General features: G+C 35.1%; 1 protein-coding gene and 1 long non-coding RNA gene across 11 annotated transcripts; both read left to right on the top strand.

Moving 5' to 3' along the window:
- Positions 12660 to 16889, top strand: LOC107645389. 10 transcript variants are annotated; one of them, XR_002348151.1, is made up of 8 exons: positions 12660 to 12928; positions 13025 to 13096; positions 13193 to 14954; positions 15071 to 15306; positions 15382 to 15597; positions 15698 to 15790; positions 15889 to 15992; positions 16372 to 16889. XR_002348151.1 is itself a non-coding variant. In XM_021103742.1 (8 exons), exons 4-7 carry the CDS (start codon positions 15118 to 15120, stop codon positions 15916 to 15918), a joined length of 528 nt encoding a protein of 175 aa, XP_020959401.1. In that variant the 5' UTR covers positions 12669 to 12893; positions 13025 to 13096; positions 14576 to 14954; positions 15071 to 15117; the 3' UTR covers positions 15919 to 15992; positions 16372 to 16889. The 10 variants fall into 10 exon arrangements, 5 of the variants coding, with proteins under 5 accessions (XP_020959401.1, XP_020959399.1, XP_016204887.1 ...); XR_001621451.2 differs by having other exon boundaries at positions 12667 to 12928; positions 14576 to 14954; XM_021103742.1 differs by having other exon boundaries at positions 12669 to 12893; positions 14576 to 14954.
- LOC110263880 lies at positions 17801 to 18225 on the top strand. The gene is made up of 2 exons (XR_002349614.1): positions 17801 to 17954; positions 18084 to 18225. It is a non-coding gene; the product is annotated as an uncharacterized LOC110263880 (long non-coding RNA).

The following is a 19502-nucleotide window of genomic DNA, read 5'->3' as shown; positions in this document are numbered from 1 at the left end:
GCATGCATGGATTTCAATCTTTTACTCCAAGCTGTAAGATATAACCAAATGGCCAATTTTAGTATTTTACGGTGCTTATCCCTCAGCTGCAGTGGATGTGGATGATTGAATGTAATATTGACATGTTATTAATAACAATCTCGCTAGTTACCAACAGTATTTCTGCCAACTTCTGCTAATTTTTATTTATAACTATTTTTAATAAAAATGTCTTTGTAGATGTATCTAATAAAAATGTCTTTTTTATAGTTGTATTTAATAAAAATATATTTATAAATATATTTTTGGACGTATCTCTTTATATATGTGTTTAAAATATAATAATTAATTATTATTGACAATAAATTGACAAATAATATTAGTTCCTATACTTTTCCTATTAATAAATAACAACAACAGTTAAGGAAGTAGAAACTCCTTGCCTAAATTTGAGATTTGATATCTAAACTGCCTATTAATATTGATCATATATGGTATGAAAATGACGATTGTGTCATATTGAATATCCGACCATAATCATTATGGTTATACTTTTAGATATTTTTATAAGTCTTTAGAATGATATGTTAAAATTAATTTATCATTTTTAAATTTAAAAATCTACTATTATTTTATATATTAATGAATATATAGATTTTTAATGTTTTTTAACATTTATGTCTATTGAAAAATTATATTAAATTTTAAAAATAATTTTACAAAATATAATTTTTTTTATAATATCTACTTATTAAAAGTGACTTTTATTTTAATTTATCAACCGTAGCTGTTACAATATTTTGACAATTATCTTTAGAAAGCTAAGTTTAATAAACTACATTTAAAAAATCAAAGTTTCATCAATTCGGACTTAAATGCACCAAATAAATTTTTCCACATGGGTCAATTTTGAATATAATAAATATATATGGAAAAATAAATTTACCTGAACTAGATTAGAATGACTTTACTTGATTTAGTTGATTGAAAAATTTACTTGATGTTAGAGAAATGCTTTGATGGAAGCTTTGTGCTTTGGCGGTGACAGAAGTCACAATAAGAACAAGGAAAATAGAGGACAGTGATTGGATTTGGCCATAGTGATCGTAAATGCCAATGTGTATGTAAACTACATTTGAAAAATCAAAGTTTCATCAATTCGGACTTAAATTCACCAAATAAATTTTTCCACATGGGTCAATTTTGAATATAATAAATATATATGGAAAAATAAATTTACCTGAACTAGATTAGAATGACTTTACTTGATTTAGTTGATTGAAAAATTTACTTGATGTTAGAGAAATGCTTTGATGGAAGCTTTGTGCTTTGGCGGTGACAGAAGTCACAATAAGAACAAGGAAAATAGAGGACAGTGATTGGATTTGGCCATAGTGATCGTAAATGCCAATGTGTATGTTATCACTACACTAGGAACGGAACATAGCAGCAGAGAATTGGCGGCGTTTCACCTTGTCACCGCAAAGCAAGGGTGTGGTAGAAGGATATCTTCGTGTGCCTTCAGAACAATGGCGATTGTTTAGTGAAACGCCGTTAGGTAAGGATCTATTAACTCAATTTCTGTTTTACCCTTTTTAATTTATCCTATAAATTCTAATTGAGTCCTCCCCAAATTTTGTAGAACCCCGCGAAGAGTCTTTGGAAGCGCGCGAACACTGCCGTCACTGTTCCATTGCGCCACTGCAGCCGATCCATCGTCCTCTGGCTTCCGTCGAGCCTTTGTCTCATCCACAGTTCTGGAAACCCATACTCTCCGTCCAGGGTGTGGGAAATTCCCAAGATCTGCAACACCCTACGCCTCTGTTTGGGTTGTGAAGTCGCACAACTCCCATACACGCTTCTCCCACCGGTATCGAAGTCTCCCATCACCTTGGTCGTGCACGAAACTGTTAAGTCCACCCTCCACCGTTCGCCATCCTGAGCTATTACGGCCTCTTCCTGTCACTAGTTAGTTCTAACACTTTGAGCTTTCCTTCATGTTTTCATTCTTGGTTCGGAATTTTGAACAAGAATTTGTCTATATCTTCTATTAATTGAGGTTAACTGCTGCTGTTTAGGGTTAGGGCCGGATTTGATTCATGTGACTTGGTCCCATATGAGCAAGCTCAACTGGCTAATCATTCTTCTGCTTCTGTCATAATTTTAACCAATTGAACATGTGAGTGTTGATTGGCTAGATAGCTAATTGAGTTAGATTAATTAGCAGATTGTAATTTTATCTTTTAAGAGACAATGCTGATTAGAGTATACGTACATCTGTGTTTGATCAGCAAGAATGAATTGCTCTATTATTTTGTTTCTCTTAAGTAATGAGACTAGATTGTAGAGAATTAATCTCGTCTATCTCTCCCCTTGAGTCACTCTCTTATTCTGTAAATAGCTCGAGTACTTTTTGCATAGTGTTATGAGTGTGGAGCTGAGAAACAGGGTTGGCTGGTTCGAGTGATCTAAAGAGCATGTTGTTCTCATTCAATTGAATTAATCTTTAAAGATACTGTGCCTCTCAATCAACTGTTCATTTTTTATTTGTTTCTCCTATTTTTCTTATGATCAATCATCCATCTTTCCCTTCTCTCTTAAACCGGCCTTAGTTAGTAGACTTTGAAGGACAATCATGTGAGTTTAAATGAATCAAGCAAGATTTAGTACGAGTTAAAAAAAAAGTATTATCCTCTAAACCCATACTGAACCCCCTCTGGATCCGCATGCATGTTCCTTTTAAAGTGAAGACTCTTAGACTAATCTAGTTACAAGTTTTTGGATGAATCCTAATAAATAGAGGCCAAATGGTTGTCATCATTTACTCTTTTTTTGTCTCTTGTACACGTGATCTCTACTTTTAAGTTTACCAGTTAACCCTTTAAATTAATTTTCCTTCTCAAATGAGTCATGAACATTAAACAAGCCTTAAACATTTCCGGCTGCCCTAACATTCACTAGGCTAAAATATCTTGAGATGATCACCTAACCAAGGTTTCGATTCAATTCTTCCAACTAAAGAAAACTTGTGTTGAGAGTGTTACTTGTTTTATACATAGGTAAGATAACGTAATTAAACTAGACCAGATTAATAGGACTACAAGGTGAGAATAATGCACACTATGGATTAAAAGATACATGCATTTGAATTTTGGACATTATAAAAGAAAAATGCCGATCTCCACTATGCTCTTTGTGTGCTACTAACATCTATGTTCTGCTTCTAAGCTTTGAAATTTGAAGCCACTATACAGCACTCTATAGAGAGTTTTGGGAATTGAAATCGCGTTGTTTTAATGCAGATTTATCTGGAACTGACAGTGTGTAGAGGCTCTTCAATAAACCCGGTTCTTGTACAGGAAGCGACTTCGTTTGGTGTTGATTGTTAAGTATTGTGCACGAAAATTGCCAAAAGGTGTTTTTGTTTTCGCTGTTGATAATAATTGCAAAATTATTTGCAGTAAAGAAGCTTCTAGAGCACACTTCAAACAAGGTTATTTTTCTTTCAACTTTCTTATTATATATGAATATGATGATCTTGATTTATCATTATTATACTATTCCTCTTTAGCCTTTGTGAGGAGTAGAATTGATCATTCTGTAGTAAGGAAAAGGAAAATAATAAGAAGAAATTGAGATTGATATACACTATAATACTATTAAAGTGTTATAAGAAATATACAACATTGGCAACTGTTCAACACTACAACTTGGCCCTAGTTTCAGTTTTATCAAACTGTTATAATCAATATTCTGGTGGTATTCGGTATTGTTGGATAATTGATAATATAATATATTGTGGATTATTGGGTTGATGACCTGGATTTTAGATTTGTTATCCGCACAAGTTTATAAAAATATACGTTACTTGATAGGGATGTTAAATGGGAAGGTGGGAGTTAACGAGACTGAAATTCTAGTAATACTTTAAGGATAAAGGATGAAGGGTATATAGAGAATACATATCTAATCAAGTCATTTTTTACAAGAACAAGGACTTTGTTATTGACTCTTCCAAGTGACCATTGAGCATTGGTATTTTATTATTCATATGCTGTGTTGCTGGTCCGTTAATTGTGCTTTACACCTTGGTATTTTTTAACCATTTTTGCTAGAAAAGGTTAACATTTTATCTCAGCAAAATTTTGATCTGATAACTTTGATCCATCCAAATGCCTTTGATGGAACAATTTTAAATCTGCTTGCTTAGTTGAATCTATTTGAAGCCTGTACATGTCATTGTACAATTTTAATTTCTCCTTGCTGCTTAGTTCTTGAGATGGCTGCATTATCAGAGTATTTGGTTTATTGTGTATGATTCATTGATTTTGTGAAAGCTCATTGATTACACTTTCTGTATATTGTGAACCTAGTCCTATTTCATGTTTTGCAGCATTCATGCATGTTAGAAAATGGTACAGAATATAGAAGTTGCATTTGTATTATCCGCTATGTGAAATTAGAAAATAGTACTTAATTAATTCATGCAGCTAGCTAGCTTGGCTGGATTATGTATTTATTATTGGTAGAGAAATTGTTGTACAAAAGAGAGGAAAGTTAGTGTTTTTACAAGTATGAATAATAATGGGTATATAATATCACTCCCACTACATTACTAACAGCATTTCTGTCAACTTTTGCCAACTCTTATTTATAAATGTGTTTAATGAAAGTGTCTTTATGGATGTGTCTAATAAAAATATTTTTTTTATGGCTGTGTTTAATAGAAGTGTCTTTATAGATATATTTTCTAGATGTGTCTCTTTATATATGTGTTTAAAATATAATAATTAATTATTATTGGCAATAAGTTGGCAGATAATATGTTGGTACCCTATACTTTTCCATATAATATACTTTGCGTGTTTAATTTAATTCAACATTTATTTAAATGATTTCAATTTCTTTGCATGACGAAAGTTTTCTCTTTCTTATTCTTTTTTAGTTAATACAGTTTCTTGTTTCATTGCAAATGAAGTCAATATTTCCACCGAACTCAATTATATGCTTCATCGTTACTACTTTAATTATTATTGTTAAAGCATCTGCATTCCATGGCTCAAATCCAAATAAAGGAAACCCAATAATTCAATTTACTATGTCCATCTGTAACAAGGTCTGGTTTCATGCATTCATAGCCATGCCATTTTTTATGTTATTTCTCATAAAAGAGATTTTAAAGTTTAAATTTTCTTGTTCGTATTTCCTTTTTTTTTCTAAGTAATGAAAATATTGCACTCATAGTCCTGCCTTTTTTATTCCTATTTTTTATGCTCTTTTTCACTGGACCAATTATTTGCACCTACACAGTAGAAGACTATATTTGGAAACTATAATACGACTTTCTTAGAAGCATATCTAAAATAAAATATCCACAATTTCAAGATTCTATTTCTTATCTGTTATAATGGTTTAGTTACATTTTCTGATTTAATTATTTTCTTAATCTAACTTTTACAATTGTTTTCTTTTTTTTTTAAAGATATTTCGAAGATTCTATTCTATACTATTCTATTTTGATTGTTTAGTTATATTTCTTGTTATAACTATTTTTTAATTCTAACATTTATTCCTGCTTTCTTTCTCATTTTTTAAGGAAGCTTTTTTTTATCTTTTCATTTTTTGGACTTGGAACCAAGAATTCTTTCTACCAGTATTTTTTTAGAAAGTACAGAATTTTGCAATGAGTAAGCCTCCTCCCCTATACATTTCGTGTGCTATTTGTTATCCTGGATGCAATAATAAAATATTTCTGTTTGCGATTTGAGTTGTTCTGTCGCTCCCTACATGGTTTTGCTTGTATTAAATTGTTTAGTTTAACTCATATATTAGTCTCCCATTTCATAATTATGATAAACTGTGATTGGTTCTTCTAACATAGCCCATTTTGGCTCCGTTTTTTTTATATCCATGTCCTTATTTACTGTTTATTCATTTGTTTGTGCTATTTCATTAAAGCCGATATTGATAAGGACTGGATTAAAAAGCCACGAGGTAGTGCAGAATATAGGGATGGTTTGAATAAATTCCTTGACTTTGCATTTGCCAATGCATCATCCGATGGGATGATACATTGCCAATGTCCTTTGTGTGGGTTTCGATTTTTCCAAATTAGAGAGGATACGTATGATCATCTTCTGATGAAATCCTTTCCCCTAACTATACTTTTTGGTTACATCACGGTGAGAGGATCGTAGATGAGAGCTCTAGCGGCAGAGAAGAATTAGAACTCACTTGTAACTCAGGTGATCAAATGCGTGACATGGTCCACGAGGCATTCAACTTCCCGGGAATGCAGGGGGATGATGATGAAGACTCGATGGATGAACATGTCGGAGACGGTGTGGAGGGGTTGCCATACTTGTCCGACAAACCTAGCTACGAGGCTCGTGCCTTACATGACTTGCTTGATGATGGCAAGCAGGAACTATATCCGGGATGCTTAGGATTCTCGAAGCTGTCTTTCCTGGTGAGACTGTACCATATAAAGTGCATGTGCGGAGTGAGCGACAAGGCTTGCGGTTTGATTCTAGAGCTATTGGGGGACGCCTTTCAGCATGCAAAGATTCCGAAGACCTTGCACGATGCCAAGAGGATCATACGGAAGCTTGGTATTGAGTACAAGAAGATAGATGCATGTCCAAATGACTGCATGCTATACTAGGACTCCGACCAAGACCTGTCTAGATGCAAATGGTATGGAGCATCCAGGTGGAAGCAAAAGACCCGGAAGAATTATTTAGTAAGGATCAACGTCGTCGTCAAGAAGAATGGAAAATCTCAGGCGGCGAAGATTCTCCGCTACTTTTCTCTGATTCCACGGTTGCAGCGATTATTCATGTCCAGCAAGACAGATGTGGACATGTTGTGGCACAAGAGAGGAACCAACTTTGACGGTTCTTTGAGGCATCCCAGGGACGGCGAGGCCTAGAAAGCATTTGACAGGAGATATCCTGACTTTTCTGGCGATTCGCGCAGTATTTGCTTAGCCGTGGCCAGTGATGGCTTCAATCCTTATGGAAACCTCAGTTCAAAGTACTCAATATGGCCAGTGATTTTTATTCTGTACAACTTACCCCCATGGATTTGCATGAAATAAACTAACTTTATTCTCTCCATGGTTATTTCCGGTCTCAAAATGCTTGGCAATGACATAGATGTCTACCTACAACCCCTGATCGATGAGTTGAAGCAGTTGTGGGCCGGTGTTGATACGTACGACGCCAGTGAGAAGAAAACATTCAAGATGTATGCTGCATTGATGTGGACTATCAGCGATTTTCCTGGATTGGGCAATTTATCTGGCTGGAATACGTACGGTGGGAGAGCTTGCCCCACGTTCAATCTGGACTCCGAGACTATGCGACTCACCTTCAGTCAGAAATGGTGTTTCATGGGTCATCGTCGCTTCTTGAATCACGATCACAGATATAGACAGGACTAGAGTAGATTTGATGGAAAGGTAGAGGATAGATCCCCACTTGTCAAATTGACTGACAGGGATATCTTGAGACAGTTGGAGGGTGTGCCAGTCTCACGCGGCAAGGTGCAAGCGGTGGACGGTAAAAGAAGGCACGGGCAGCAGACCGTGTTTCAAGACGAGTCTCTCTGGAAAAAGAGGAGTATATTCTTTGATCTCCCATACTGGGAGAACAACGAATTACGCCACAACCTTGACGTGATGCACATAGAGAAGAATGTGTGCGACAATATTGTCTTCACCATGTTGAACGAGAGTAGTAAATCCAAAGACCACCTAAAAGCTCGAAAAGATCTCCAGTTGATGGGAATCAGGCATGATATGTGGCCACTTGAAGGTGGTAAATATCCCTTTGCAGTCTTTACCATGTCAAATCCACAGAAGGATGTCTTTCTTAGGACTATCAAGAATGTAGACTTTTCAGATGGGTACTCTAACAACATCCTCTCGTTGTGTTGATTTAAAACAGCAAGTTATCGGGTTTGAAGAGTCATGACTGCCACATTCTAATGGAACATCTCTTGCCAATTGCATCAAGACACATATTGCCCACCCAAGTGTTCGCCGTGTTGGCTCAATTATCAGCCTTTTTTCGACTAATATGCAGCAAATCCATAGATCCTCATCAACTTCCTCTCCTTCAGAATCATGTGGTCCATACTCTATGCCACATGGAGATGATATTTCCACCTTCCTTCTTCACAGTCATGGTTCATCTAACAGTGCATTTGGTCGAGGAGGCACGCCTCGGTGGCCTAGTGCATTACCAGTGGATATACCCAATTGAGAGGTAAAAATCTACTTAAGCTTTCTCGACCTGTTTTATGATGATAACTGTCATCTAGTATTTTATATGTTATGTTCTCGAAGGTACTTATGTCGTCTCAAGCAGTACATGCGTAATAGGGCACAACTGGAGGGATCTATTACAGAGGGCTACTTGTCCAAAGAGATTCTCACATTCTGTTCAAGATATCTAGATAATGTCGAGACTAGGATCAATCGACCGACGCGGGTTGACGATCGGCCAAGCGATGTCCTGCCAAGCGAGATTGCCAGCATGTTTCCAGAAGTTGGAAAGGCGGTCGGGACTGCTTCATTTTTTACTTTGATAACAACTGAAATCCTTCAAGCACATCATCATGTACTGGTCAATTGCATTGCTGTAGAGAAATTTTTGGAGTAAGTGTCGAGACTGAGTTCTAAAATTATGCAGTGAGCTAATATGGTATTCATAGTATTGAATATGAACATATTTATCTGTATGCATAGTGAGTACAGAGGCATCACAAAGAGAAAACTGCGAAATAAAACAAGGTCCCAGTCTCACATAGATAGTGTGGTGCACAGAGAATTCCCGAACTGGTTCAGGCATGAGGTAATCCTTAATATCACAGTGTGCCACTACCCTTTGATGCTTTCTTGCCTCTAATGGTTCAATTATAGGTCCCATTTGGAAGCACCAGTCATTCGAACGAGTTGCAGTGGCTTGCCTGTGGGCCCCTTACTCAATCTAGACACTTTCAAGCTTACAACATCAACGGATTTAAATCCAGAACCATCTTGAGGGAGGAAGGGATGAAAACACAAAATAGCGGGATTATGTCACTTCAGATACTAGGAGTTATGCAAGCAAACGGGATGTCAATGTTGCCGTTGGCGGTGTCTCGTATTACGAGAGATTAGTAGACATCATCGAGCTAAATTACAGTGGTCAATTCACTGTAGTCTTGTTCAAGTGTCTTTTGGCAGACACGACGTCGGGCAGAGGCATATGACAAGACGTTTTGGGCCACTCTTGTGTCAATTTTGCCAATCCGATTCACACCGGTGATCGAGAAGACGATGAGCCATACATCATAGCATCTGAGGCGCGTCTTATGTTCTACGTGGAGGATGAGGTGGACAACGGATGGAGTGTAGTAGTCCATGTGAAGCCAAGAGATTTGTTTGACATGGGCGAAGATTATGAACATTGTGAGGTCGACTTTCACCCCCATTCCTGTATGACTAGCTTGCCTGAATTTGATGTCGAAGACCTGTGGTTGACAAGAGACGAGGTTTTAGAGGAATCCACTAATGACGGGGTTGAAGATTGTGATGAGGCCGCCATTCCTAAAATAATTTTCTCCATCATAGATGTAACTCATATTCATGGGATTTCATGCATATATACTACTGTCATGATTCACCTATGATAGATAGTGGATTGTATTCTAGTCATATCATTGTACAATAGATTGAATTGATTGAGTTATTTTTTATTTTTTAAAACTTATCATCTCGTATAAAGCTCTTTTATTTAACTGTTACCTCTCATATTCCTACAATCACATTTTTTTATTGTCCCTGTACATTCTTTCTATGTCTGTGGCCTATCAGGGAAATTGAAGAGCCGAGACTTCTTTCTCATTACCAGAAGCCGTTGGTTCGCAGAGAAGATGATAGAGGCGTCTCCATTCTCTTCTTTGGACCACGCAACATCCTTTGCAAGGCAGTTGTGGTTCAAAGAGTCTCGTATATAGTCATGGCTGGATGTCTTCTCTGGACACAGTCACCTCTATCGAGCCATTGGTCATGTGCCAGCTTCAATGATGAGGGTTTGATTGCTGCTTCCCAATTTAATTCTCAAAATCCTTTTCATATTCGTTAATGAAACCCATTTCAGGCGGTTATGTTAAAATTTTAGGAATTGCTTCAATGGGACCGAAGGTACTGGGCTAAATTTGGGTTTGAGTTTATAACAAGTATGGAAACGTGGTGCTCACAGAAAATACTTGACGAGGTAAAAGTAAAACTTCCTATTTTACTGTTGTATTTATCTAATGTATATAACAGTTCTCTATCTATGTAGCTAAATTCTAATCTTTGTATTGTAAAATTGCTACATTAGAATCATTTATCTATGTTTACGTGCAAAACGATCATCTCATATTGAGTTAAGAATTAAACAAGCCGAATCACCATTGAGGATGGATAACCCATTGTATTTTATAAATCACAATAAACTCTATTTGCTCTTGCTAGAAGAAACTTAATTGCTTTAAGGTGCCTGCTTGTATCTACCCTCTACAAATCTGTGGGTTTTAAAATTTACTCAAATTAAATTGCTTGTATTGGTATGATGTGAGCAGGCTCAAGAAAGCTCCTAATTATTCAGTTAAACGGTGACTTTTTTATTCATAAAGTATTGTGAATGATTACTAACATATCTTTTCTAAGGGGCATTAGTGGATTGATTATAGGAAAAGATCAACACATAGATTGTTCTGACTGCGAGACTTTCCTTATATGTTGAATCAAGCCATGAGATTAAAGTGTTTGTTGTGCATTTTCTTGTTATTGAAGTTTATTGTAATTTCTCTTTTGGTTATTCAATATAACAAGCAGTGAATCTTACTTCATAGCTGCGTAGAATTACATATTCAATCCAGCCTTGGGGTATGGCATTGTTCTTGGGTCTTAAAGGCTTCAAAAACTATGTAGTTAGTTCTGAGCAGTATCTTAAACCTTTGGGCAGTATCTTGTTATCCTAATATCTTTTTGGTTGATAATTGGTCTCTGTGTGCTTTCCTTCTTCTTCTTCTTCTTATTAGTATTAATTTCGGTATTTTGTGCAGGCATGCTATGAAAATACTCTTGTCGTTGAACTGGATATTGCATCACGGGAGGAATTCAAGCTCATAGAACATGGTCTTGAACGACTATGGGACAGTAAGAAAGACATGATCTATACAATGTTAATATAATAGGATTATATTCACACTCTAATTCTTCATTTTTTTTGGGTGTGTTTGGATATGATGCACAACTCTCAGGGTTATCTTGACCCAAGATCTAAGAGGCATCCGAAGAACCGGGGGAGGTGGTTCCAAATTCAATGGAGAAAGAGGATGTTGTCTCCTCCGATGGTTTTGATGAGGCCGATTTTGCCAGACGAAATGGTTTCATGCTGTCCTATGACCTCAATAAAATGCCAGAAGAGAATAAATTTCTTTACAGTGGAGTGTCTCCTGGAAAGAAGAATGCATGGCACTTGGCTATGTGGACAACACGGTACTTGAATCCTTGAGGACGTGCTTTAGTTTATTTGAAAAATTTCAATTCAGGTTATCTAGGAAAGCCGAACCTTGTTCATTGATTTTGTCGTGACTTTATAACTTCTCAGATTGTTAGTAGAGCTTGTTCTTGTTGGACAGTTTATCATATTGGAGAACTTAGGGAATGTGATATTTAGTCAAGATTGGTACATTTGTTATTTTTTTGAGGTGAATAATTAATGAATTGGATTTATCACTATTCCGTGCCACATTGAAGGCCCTCGAGTCTACTTTTATACATATTACATTCGCTAGTGTTTAAAAATTTGAATCTATGGCTAGTCTTGTGTTTAATCCTTATCATAGGAATATGGAGTTTGAGAAGAGTAAGTGTTGTTAATTTGAGCTTAATAAGCATTCTGCCACTTCCTAATAGCATAGTTGCATTTTGCCCGATATTAATAAAGTGCTTCTAACTCTGAAGATTATCATAATTGATGGAAATGGAACTACTTTTACCAACTCCAAAACTGATAAAGTTGAAGGAAGTGTTCGTGATCATGATATGAGCTACACATCTAGAAGACGCCAATAAAAAAATTGCTAATTTGTATTACAAGAATCAAATGTAGGCAAAATTAAGTAGATACTGGTGATGATACTTCGAAAATAGAAAATAATAGATACAAAAATGAATTATGTATTCTCAATATTAGTCTTTATTTGAGAGGAACAACGGATACACAATGAATATAGCAGCTTATTTATACTTGATTGTGCTGCTCCCGGCTTGAGCTTTCAATTTCGGTCCTTCACATGAGATAACCATATTTAGGGATGGTCCGAATATCTGTTTTGGACCCAAAACATAAATTGCTAATTTTAAAAGAATAAATAGCTAAAGAGAACTAAATTTAATTGTTAAATTTGAAGTAAAAGAAAAAAAAAATGAAAAAAGCTGCTGATATGTAAATATTATTGTTATTATTATTATTACTAACCCTGTACTGTATTATTATTATTATTATTATAAAATTTAGAATATCAACCTAACAATTTTGCTTCATTGTTAATAACTTTTATTTTTCAAATGGCTCATGTTATTAATCATTCCGATTATTATTATTAATTTTGCTTTAAAATGCGAAATTAGGGATTTGGGTTCTTCCCAAATTTAAACACCAGTGAAATTAGTAGAACTCCTTTTATGAAATACCCCAGCGTCCGCGGCAGTAACTTCATCCGCTTCTCAATCCTTATACACCCCAGCCCTAACTCGAATACATTGAACGAAGGCACCACCCCAGCCAATAGAAGCTCTCGCATCTCGCGCTCCAACGAGGACTGCTTAGCTCGCGTCGCATGCTGGTCTCCAGAAGCTGCCGGTCGCTCAGGTGTCTCCGCGTTCTGGCCCATCCTCTCTGCTCCAGTAACCATCCCTCTTTCTTTCAATAAAATGGGTGATGTTAAACTGTGAGTACAGTAGGTTCTCTTATTATGAATGAAATTTGTATTGTTACTGCAGAAAGTAGCTTTCATCCCTGGCAAAATTGAGTTAAGCTCTCTTGTCCCAACCTGGTCAGCAACAATCAACACAGTAAGTAATGGAGTAAAATTCATTTTTCCGTTCTCATATGCCAAATTTCAAATTTATTTTACCCCATGAAAAAAAAGGAATTCTCATTAATTGTAGTCAACTTGTTGCTGAAACATGCCAAGAAATAGAGGAGTTTCCTTTCACCGTAAACTTTTTTTCTTCTGGGTAAGAATTGTACACAATAGAATGCCCTTTGAAGGCGTATATTCCCTACTCTGCATTTCCCTGTTATATAATTCATAGCTTGACATCGGCTCTTTGTATTTACTAACTTGGGTTGAAGCATTTGTATCATTGAAATGCAAATAGCACTTCAAAAGGAGTATTTTGATGCAGAAGTAGGAAATGTTATGATGAGGAATAGGAAATGTACAGTTGGGAAAAGAGGAGTGGGACTTAGGAGTTGGTGTATCGGAGGGGGATACTAGAGTAGATTTGGTAGTTTAAAATGCACTACTCTTTTAGAAGTAAACTTGATTTAGAAGAAAAAATGCATATATCCCCGTTTGCAGTCACCAGCGTGGCCATTTAGCATAGTTTTGTCTTATTTTTACCAAAACATTGCAAGAGTTGGTCAATAATTGAGTTGTATATTCTTAAATGTGTCAACTTTAGTTTTGATTTTGTTTTGATATGCACATTATTGCTGGATCATAGATTATTGTTTGTAAATTATTTAATGTTACACTATATGTCAACCCAGCATTTAGAAAGAAAACTTTTGGAACACCAATAGGAATTAAATGGATAACTAAAATCAAGTAATATAAGATGAGTGTATCAATTCATCCCTTTGAATAGCATAGTCAAATGAAGAAATCATTAAAATGCAAAAACCAATATGTATCTTCTAGTATCTTATACAACAATAACTCCAAGAACAAGTAAACTTTATCATATCAGGTGTGTTTGTGTTTAGAATAAATGCACATAGCTGGATTTTAATTCTTTCATTTTTGGGCACTAAAGTGTTAAATTGTGCTAACTCTTGCCGTTTTTCTTTGCAAGGCAGAAAGTATTGCAAATCATTCCCATAACATGCTAAAATAATGATCCCTATATGTTGGTGATTACTTTAATAGCATATTATTTACTTCTTTCAGGGAGGTGAGAAGTTGGGTTATGAGACCAAAGCATTTGCAATCTATGATGTGATGAGTTTAATATCTATACCTTTTTTTTTCATCTTCTATACATAACATATATATGTCAAGTGAATCTAACTTTTATTATTGGCTAGCATTGTTCTCGTTGAATGCTTATTTATATATAATCAGTAGATGTATTGAAATAATAAAAGATTTCATTCCAAATTATAGTTTCACATGTTTGTAATCTTATATCTATATTTAAACTTGTTTTTTCTATATGAATTAGTCAACGAATTATATTTCAATTTCGGTTGTAACAAATTCACCAAAAAAGCATGAATGTGCTTTGACTCTTCTTGATTCTAATTTGTTTTTTCGTTGAAACAAGCGCCCTTTATCTTCTAAGATGGCTAGAAAAGGTCATTTCACGAAGAAACCGAAATTAGGACCAGGATGTCAGCAACCACAAACTGCTCCGCCTCCAATCTCGCCTTCCCACCGCGATGACTCTCAAATTCTCCCGGACAGTGGTGATAGTATCCCTACAACTTCACGCCCGTTCCTTCCGCCGCGCAGTGTACTAAGGCCTGCTCCACAAACGAGCACAAATAACATTCAGGACTTGGAGCCAAGCCATGTAAACTCGGCAGATAATGCTAATTATGTAGATTCTGTTGATCAAGAAGCTGATTACTCCTTTGTTGATTCTAGAGCTCAGAATCGCAAAGGACGCAAGACTACAGAGTTTTGGGAAGTCAGGATAATCGGTAACGTATTTAATAATTTTTATATGTTCAACATGATTTAGACTCTATGTTATGTACTCTTATTCTCGCATGCTATCCACTACGGATACACATAAGGTATTATATTTGGCTTATAGATTTCGATGGCACAATCAAGCCGGCAAGACTAAGCGCAAGGTAGGCTATGGAACGGCCTAACGGTAGAAAGATCATACTCAGGTTCAACAATGCAAAGCAAGCAATTGGAAACGAAGCTAGACTGTTGAGTGGCGTGCTTGGTCTGCTAGGATCTTACTTTGGAAAATTTCCTATCTGTGAGGAAAGTTGGCGTAAGATTACCACTAAGGACAAAGTTTATAACGAATGTGTCAAGGTAAAAGTTTATATCCCCTTTGAAATAAATCTGATTATTTTTACAATTTTTGACAAATTGTTATTATCTGTAAAGCAAATTTTCCACTTTGATGAAGATAGCGAAGGAACTATTAAGAAAAATATTTTGAAAGTTATGGAGAAGTTTTGGAAGGAAACAAGGCTCAGGTTGTATAATGATTTTTTCGAGCCAACGTTCATGACTGAACAAAATATTGAGCATCGTCCGCCGGGAATCGATCGAGAGTATTGGAGATGGTTCCTTGACTATCGTGCCAAAGCTGAGATGAAGGTAATCTAGTATATCATTGGTACACAACAATACAATTTATGTTGCATTGAGTCATTTTAAATCAGTTTCTAATGGCCCTTTGTCTCTACTGGACCAATAGGAGAAGTGCAGGAAAAATGCAAAGAATCGATCAAAACAACTATATACTCACACTGGCGGTTTGAAAAGCTTTGCACGGCGGATGGAAGAAGAGGTACTTTACTTTTTTATTCACTCTTTAGACTATTTCTGCGACTTAAGGTTGCCTTGATTGTGTTGAATACGGTAATGGCATAAACTTTGTTGATACAGTCGGAACAACATGGGGAGAAGAGTCGATAGAGGAGAGTTATGGATCACAGTGCACAAAAAAAAAAGATGGCTCCTATATGAATGATGAAGCAAGAGCAATTGGTGTAAGTACTACTACTTATAATTAATCGATAAAGCTATGACCTCAAATAGGGTAATAGTTTACTTCTCTATGTTATTTTGTTTTTTAACCTTTTTGATGAATGGTTTACTCCCCTATGTCAAAATGGACCAAGAGACCTTTAAAATATCTAATTCAGCTTACTTTAATTATCATTGCAAATTTACCTGTTATGTTTCTAGACATTTTGAACTTCTATATAATTTAGAAACAGTTGGGGTAGAATTCGAATGATTGAGTTTCATTTATCCCTTATTTCTTTTTATAGTGGTTGGCATCCTATGTTGTTATCTTTTGGTGTGTTCTTGACATAAGATGGACCCATCAACAAAATGATTGTATTTGATAATTTGTGTCTGTAGGAAAGAATTGAGGAGATTGAGCAACAGGATGAGTCATCTAGGGTGTTGTCTCAAAATGATTCCATTGCTCAGGTTTTCGAAAAAGAGAAGCCGGGTAGAGTATGTGGTGTGGGTTTTGGACTGACTCCTAGTCAACTCTTCGGTCTAAATTCACATGTGCCTGAAAACGGAGTCCAACTAGAGGAGACCCAGAGGAAGCTGCTTGAACTGCAGTCAGAGCTGGAAGGCGAGAAGTTGAAGAGGAAGGTGATGGAGGATGATGCAGCAGCAGAGAAGAAAAAGATGAAGGCGATGGAGAGTGCTCTGATTTATCTGTTTCAAAGGCAGGGTGAAGAGTTGCCACCAGACATCGCTGCGGGGATCGGATGAGTTTTGTGGAATGATAAAGTGAAAAAAGAATATTAGGATTGGAGATATTTTGCATTGAAGCAAACATTTTACTGAATTAGACTGAGCAACTCTTTGAAAGAGATTTATTTTCATCGTATTTTGATGGATATATTATTTTGTTTTGCTTATATTTCAATTTTATTTTTGCTACAAGTTTAGATTCTAAGATTAAAAATATTCACTCTTAAAATAATAAAAAATATAAAATAAATTAAAAAATAATTCAATAATATTTTAAATAAGTTATGCGTGTTTTTTTGAAAAACCCAAATTTCCTTTTTTTTTTCTTAAGTTAGCGGCGGTTTTAAACCGCCTCTATTTGACTGAAACTATAGTACCATTTAGCAGCGATTTTTAACGTGCGAAAACTTGGACATATTGAGATAAATTACGGCAGTTTGGAAACCGTCGGTAAATATAAAGCAAATCGTGACCGTCTCATTCGGCGGCGGTTTTCTATTAGTATGCCGCGAAATTTTGATTTAGTAGCAGTTATACCAGCGGTTGCTGGAAACCGCCATCAAAGGCGCCCATATCTATGGCGGTTCGGTTAACTGCCGGCATTTGATTTTGCAGTGGTTTAAAACCACCGCTAATCAAGAAAAAAACCGCCACCAATTCGCGCCTCCCTTGTAGTGTGTATATATATATATAGGATTCTCAATTTCGTAGTGCAATTTTTTTAATTCAATTTTGACTTCAGGTTGTCTTCATGAATGTAATTATATACGATAAGTCGATAACATATTCTTTTTAAATTAGTTAATATGAAGATTTAATAAAATTATATGATTAGTTAATATTCTTTTCAGTCTACTAATTTTTTCATTTTAACATATTTTTAACAATATATGTTTTCTTTGTATTATTAATTCAAAACATTTTAAATATATAATTGATATTGAATATATATAGTAGTATCTTTATATAAATGTCCATGTTTAATGTATAAATAGCATATATTAGTTAAATTGAACTAGGATTTGTAAAATGGTATATCTAATTTATTAAGGCAATTTTGTGCGTCTTGTTCAGGAATGCATCTCTTGCTGTAGGAATGTGCTCACAAGGCCAGTAGGAAAAAGTTACCAAGGGTTCTTGGGTTCGATCAATGTCTCCTTTTGACCACAAGCTCTTAGATATAAGGACTGCTAGCTCAACACTGGAAAATTTTGAGGTGTCTGTCGAAGAAGGTAAATGATCTTAATTGTGTTTGTCAAATTGATGTGTTATAGCTTCTTGTTGTGCTATTAATCCATCTTAAGAACACTATGAACCGGCTCTAATGCTGTTCTCTCTGTCTCTCTCTCTCTCTCTTGTAGAATTTTTTGCATATCGTTTTGTATTGTTAATATTGGGTATTGTTCTAATGAGCTTGGCATCCTTCTTAAGCAAATCGTTAGCATTTTATTATAGCAGCACAATGGCAGTTGGGGTCATTCTTGTGATACTTATGATTCTTTACCAGTTAACTTATTACTGTTCCATGCTTTCTTTTCCTCATTTTCACTCTTTCAATCACACCATTGAAAATTTAATTATGTAGCATTGAAAATTAACAATGAAGAATTGCTCATTTTCAAGCCAATCACACTCATTCCATGCTTTCTTTTCCTCATTTTCACTCTTTCAATCACACCATTGAAAATTTAATTATGTAGCATTGTAATTCATCCATAATTTACTTCACAACCTACTGTGATCTTTCATAATATTCCCTTTTTCAATCTTACTATTAGAAATTCTTGTGATTTATCTTCTATTTAATTATCTAACAATTGAGACATTAATTGATATTGTGATGGAGGTTAAAAGCTTTTTTTTCTTCCACGACACTGTTGGCTCTTATAAAAATTGTGATGTTGAAAATTCTAACTGAAATTGATTTTTGATTTTGAATTTGATCAATAATGAATAATATTTAATGGATCCTACAAGTGTTTATACAGTGTGTCAAATCGGTGACAAGTACAATAGTGTATGCGTAGCAGGATTGTTTCTTCAATTTGATGAAAGTCAAACTTTGTTTCTTCCATTTCATTGATCATGGTTGTGATGTAATTTATAGCTCCCCTGTTCAATGTCCCTTTTACTTTTAATATTCTCTCTTTAATTGCATATATATTGTAACTAGTACTAGCAGGTAATTAAGTAACAACATCGTTTAATTTATATATACAAATCTTGCTTTAATTGTGAAGAAAAAATGGTCTAATTCTATTGGCTTTGCTTGAAAATTTTGAAGGGTTAACATTCTTCTTGTTCTGTTTTTGGCAATTTTCACCTGGGTTTGGCGTTTTGCATTTTTATCCAAGTTGCACCACGTTTTATATATGTTGTATGTGTACATTAGTTTTATATATCTTTTACTTTTAGAATTAAAAATAATTAATAAAAAAATTGTGTTTTGTCCAACTAATTATATTTATTTCCATACATATATATATCTACAACAAAAATTTTACTATGATTATATATTTGATAAATAAAAAATACTAATGTGATGCACATTTTGATTGTTTCTTTCACAAGCATATAGCAGAGACACTATTGTTGGAATAAATTAATTTTAAAATTTCAGATCATCCATATTGAATCATAAAAAATATAACATAATGCGGAAGCGTACCTTTACTCATAAGAGTTAGAAATTGATGGAAGAATTTGGATCTTGTGGTTCTTTCGATCTTCCTCAACCAAAGCCTTCTGTATTCCTAGGAGGCTGAACTGCAACTCTTTTG

The sequence above is a fragment of the Arachis ipaensis genome, chromosome B06 (assembly GCF_000816755.2).
Source record: "Arachis ipaensis cultivar K30076 chromosome B06, Araip1.1, whole genome shotgun sequence".
In the NCBI taxonomy this organism is placed as follows: domain Eukaryota; kingdom Viridiplantae; phylum Streptophyta; class Magnoliopsida; order Fabales; family Fabaceae; genus Arachis; species Arachis ipaensis.
Note: the sequence above shows the minus strand (reverse complement) of the source record. Positions and strands in the feature narration are given on the sequence as shown.

Excerpts from the sequence above, each read along its gene's own strand:
- LOC107645389 (XM_021103742.1), top strand. The coding sequence starts at position 15,118 with ATGGAACGGCCTAACGGTAGAAAGATCATACTCAGGTTCAACAATGCA. Across the intron at positions 15,598-15,697 it reads GTGCCAAAGCTGAGATGAAG|GAGAAGTGCAGGAAAAATGC; the intron begins GTAATCTAGTAT and ends CTGGACCAATAG. Across the intron at positions 15,791-15,888 it reads CACGGCGGATGGAAGAAGAG|TCGGAACAACATGGGGAGAA; the intron begins GTACTTTACTTT and ends TTGTTGATACAG.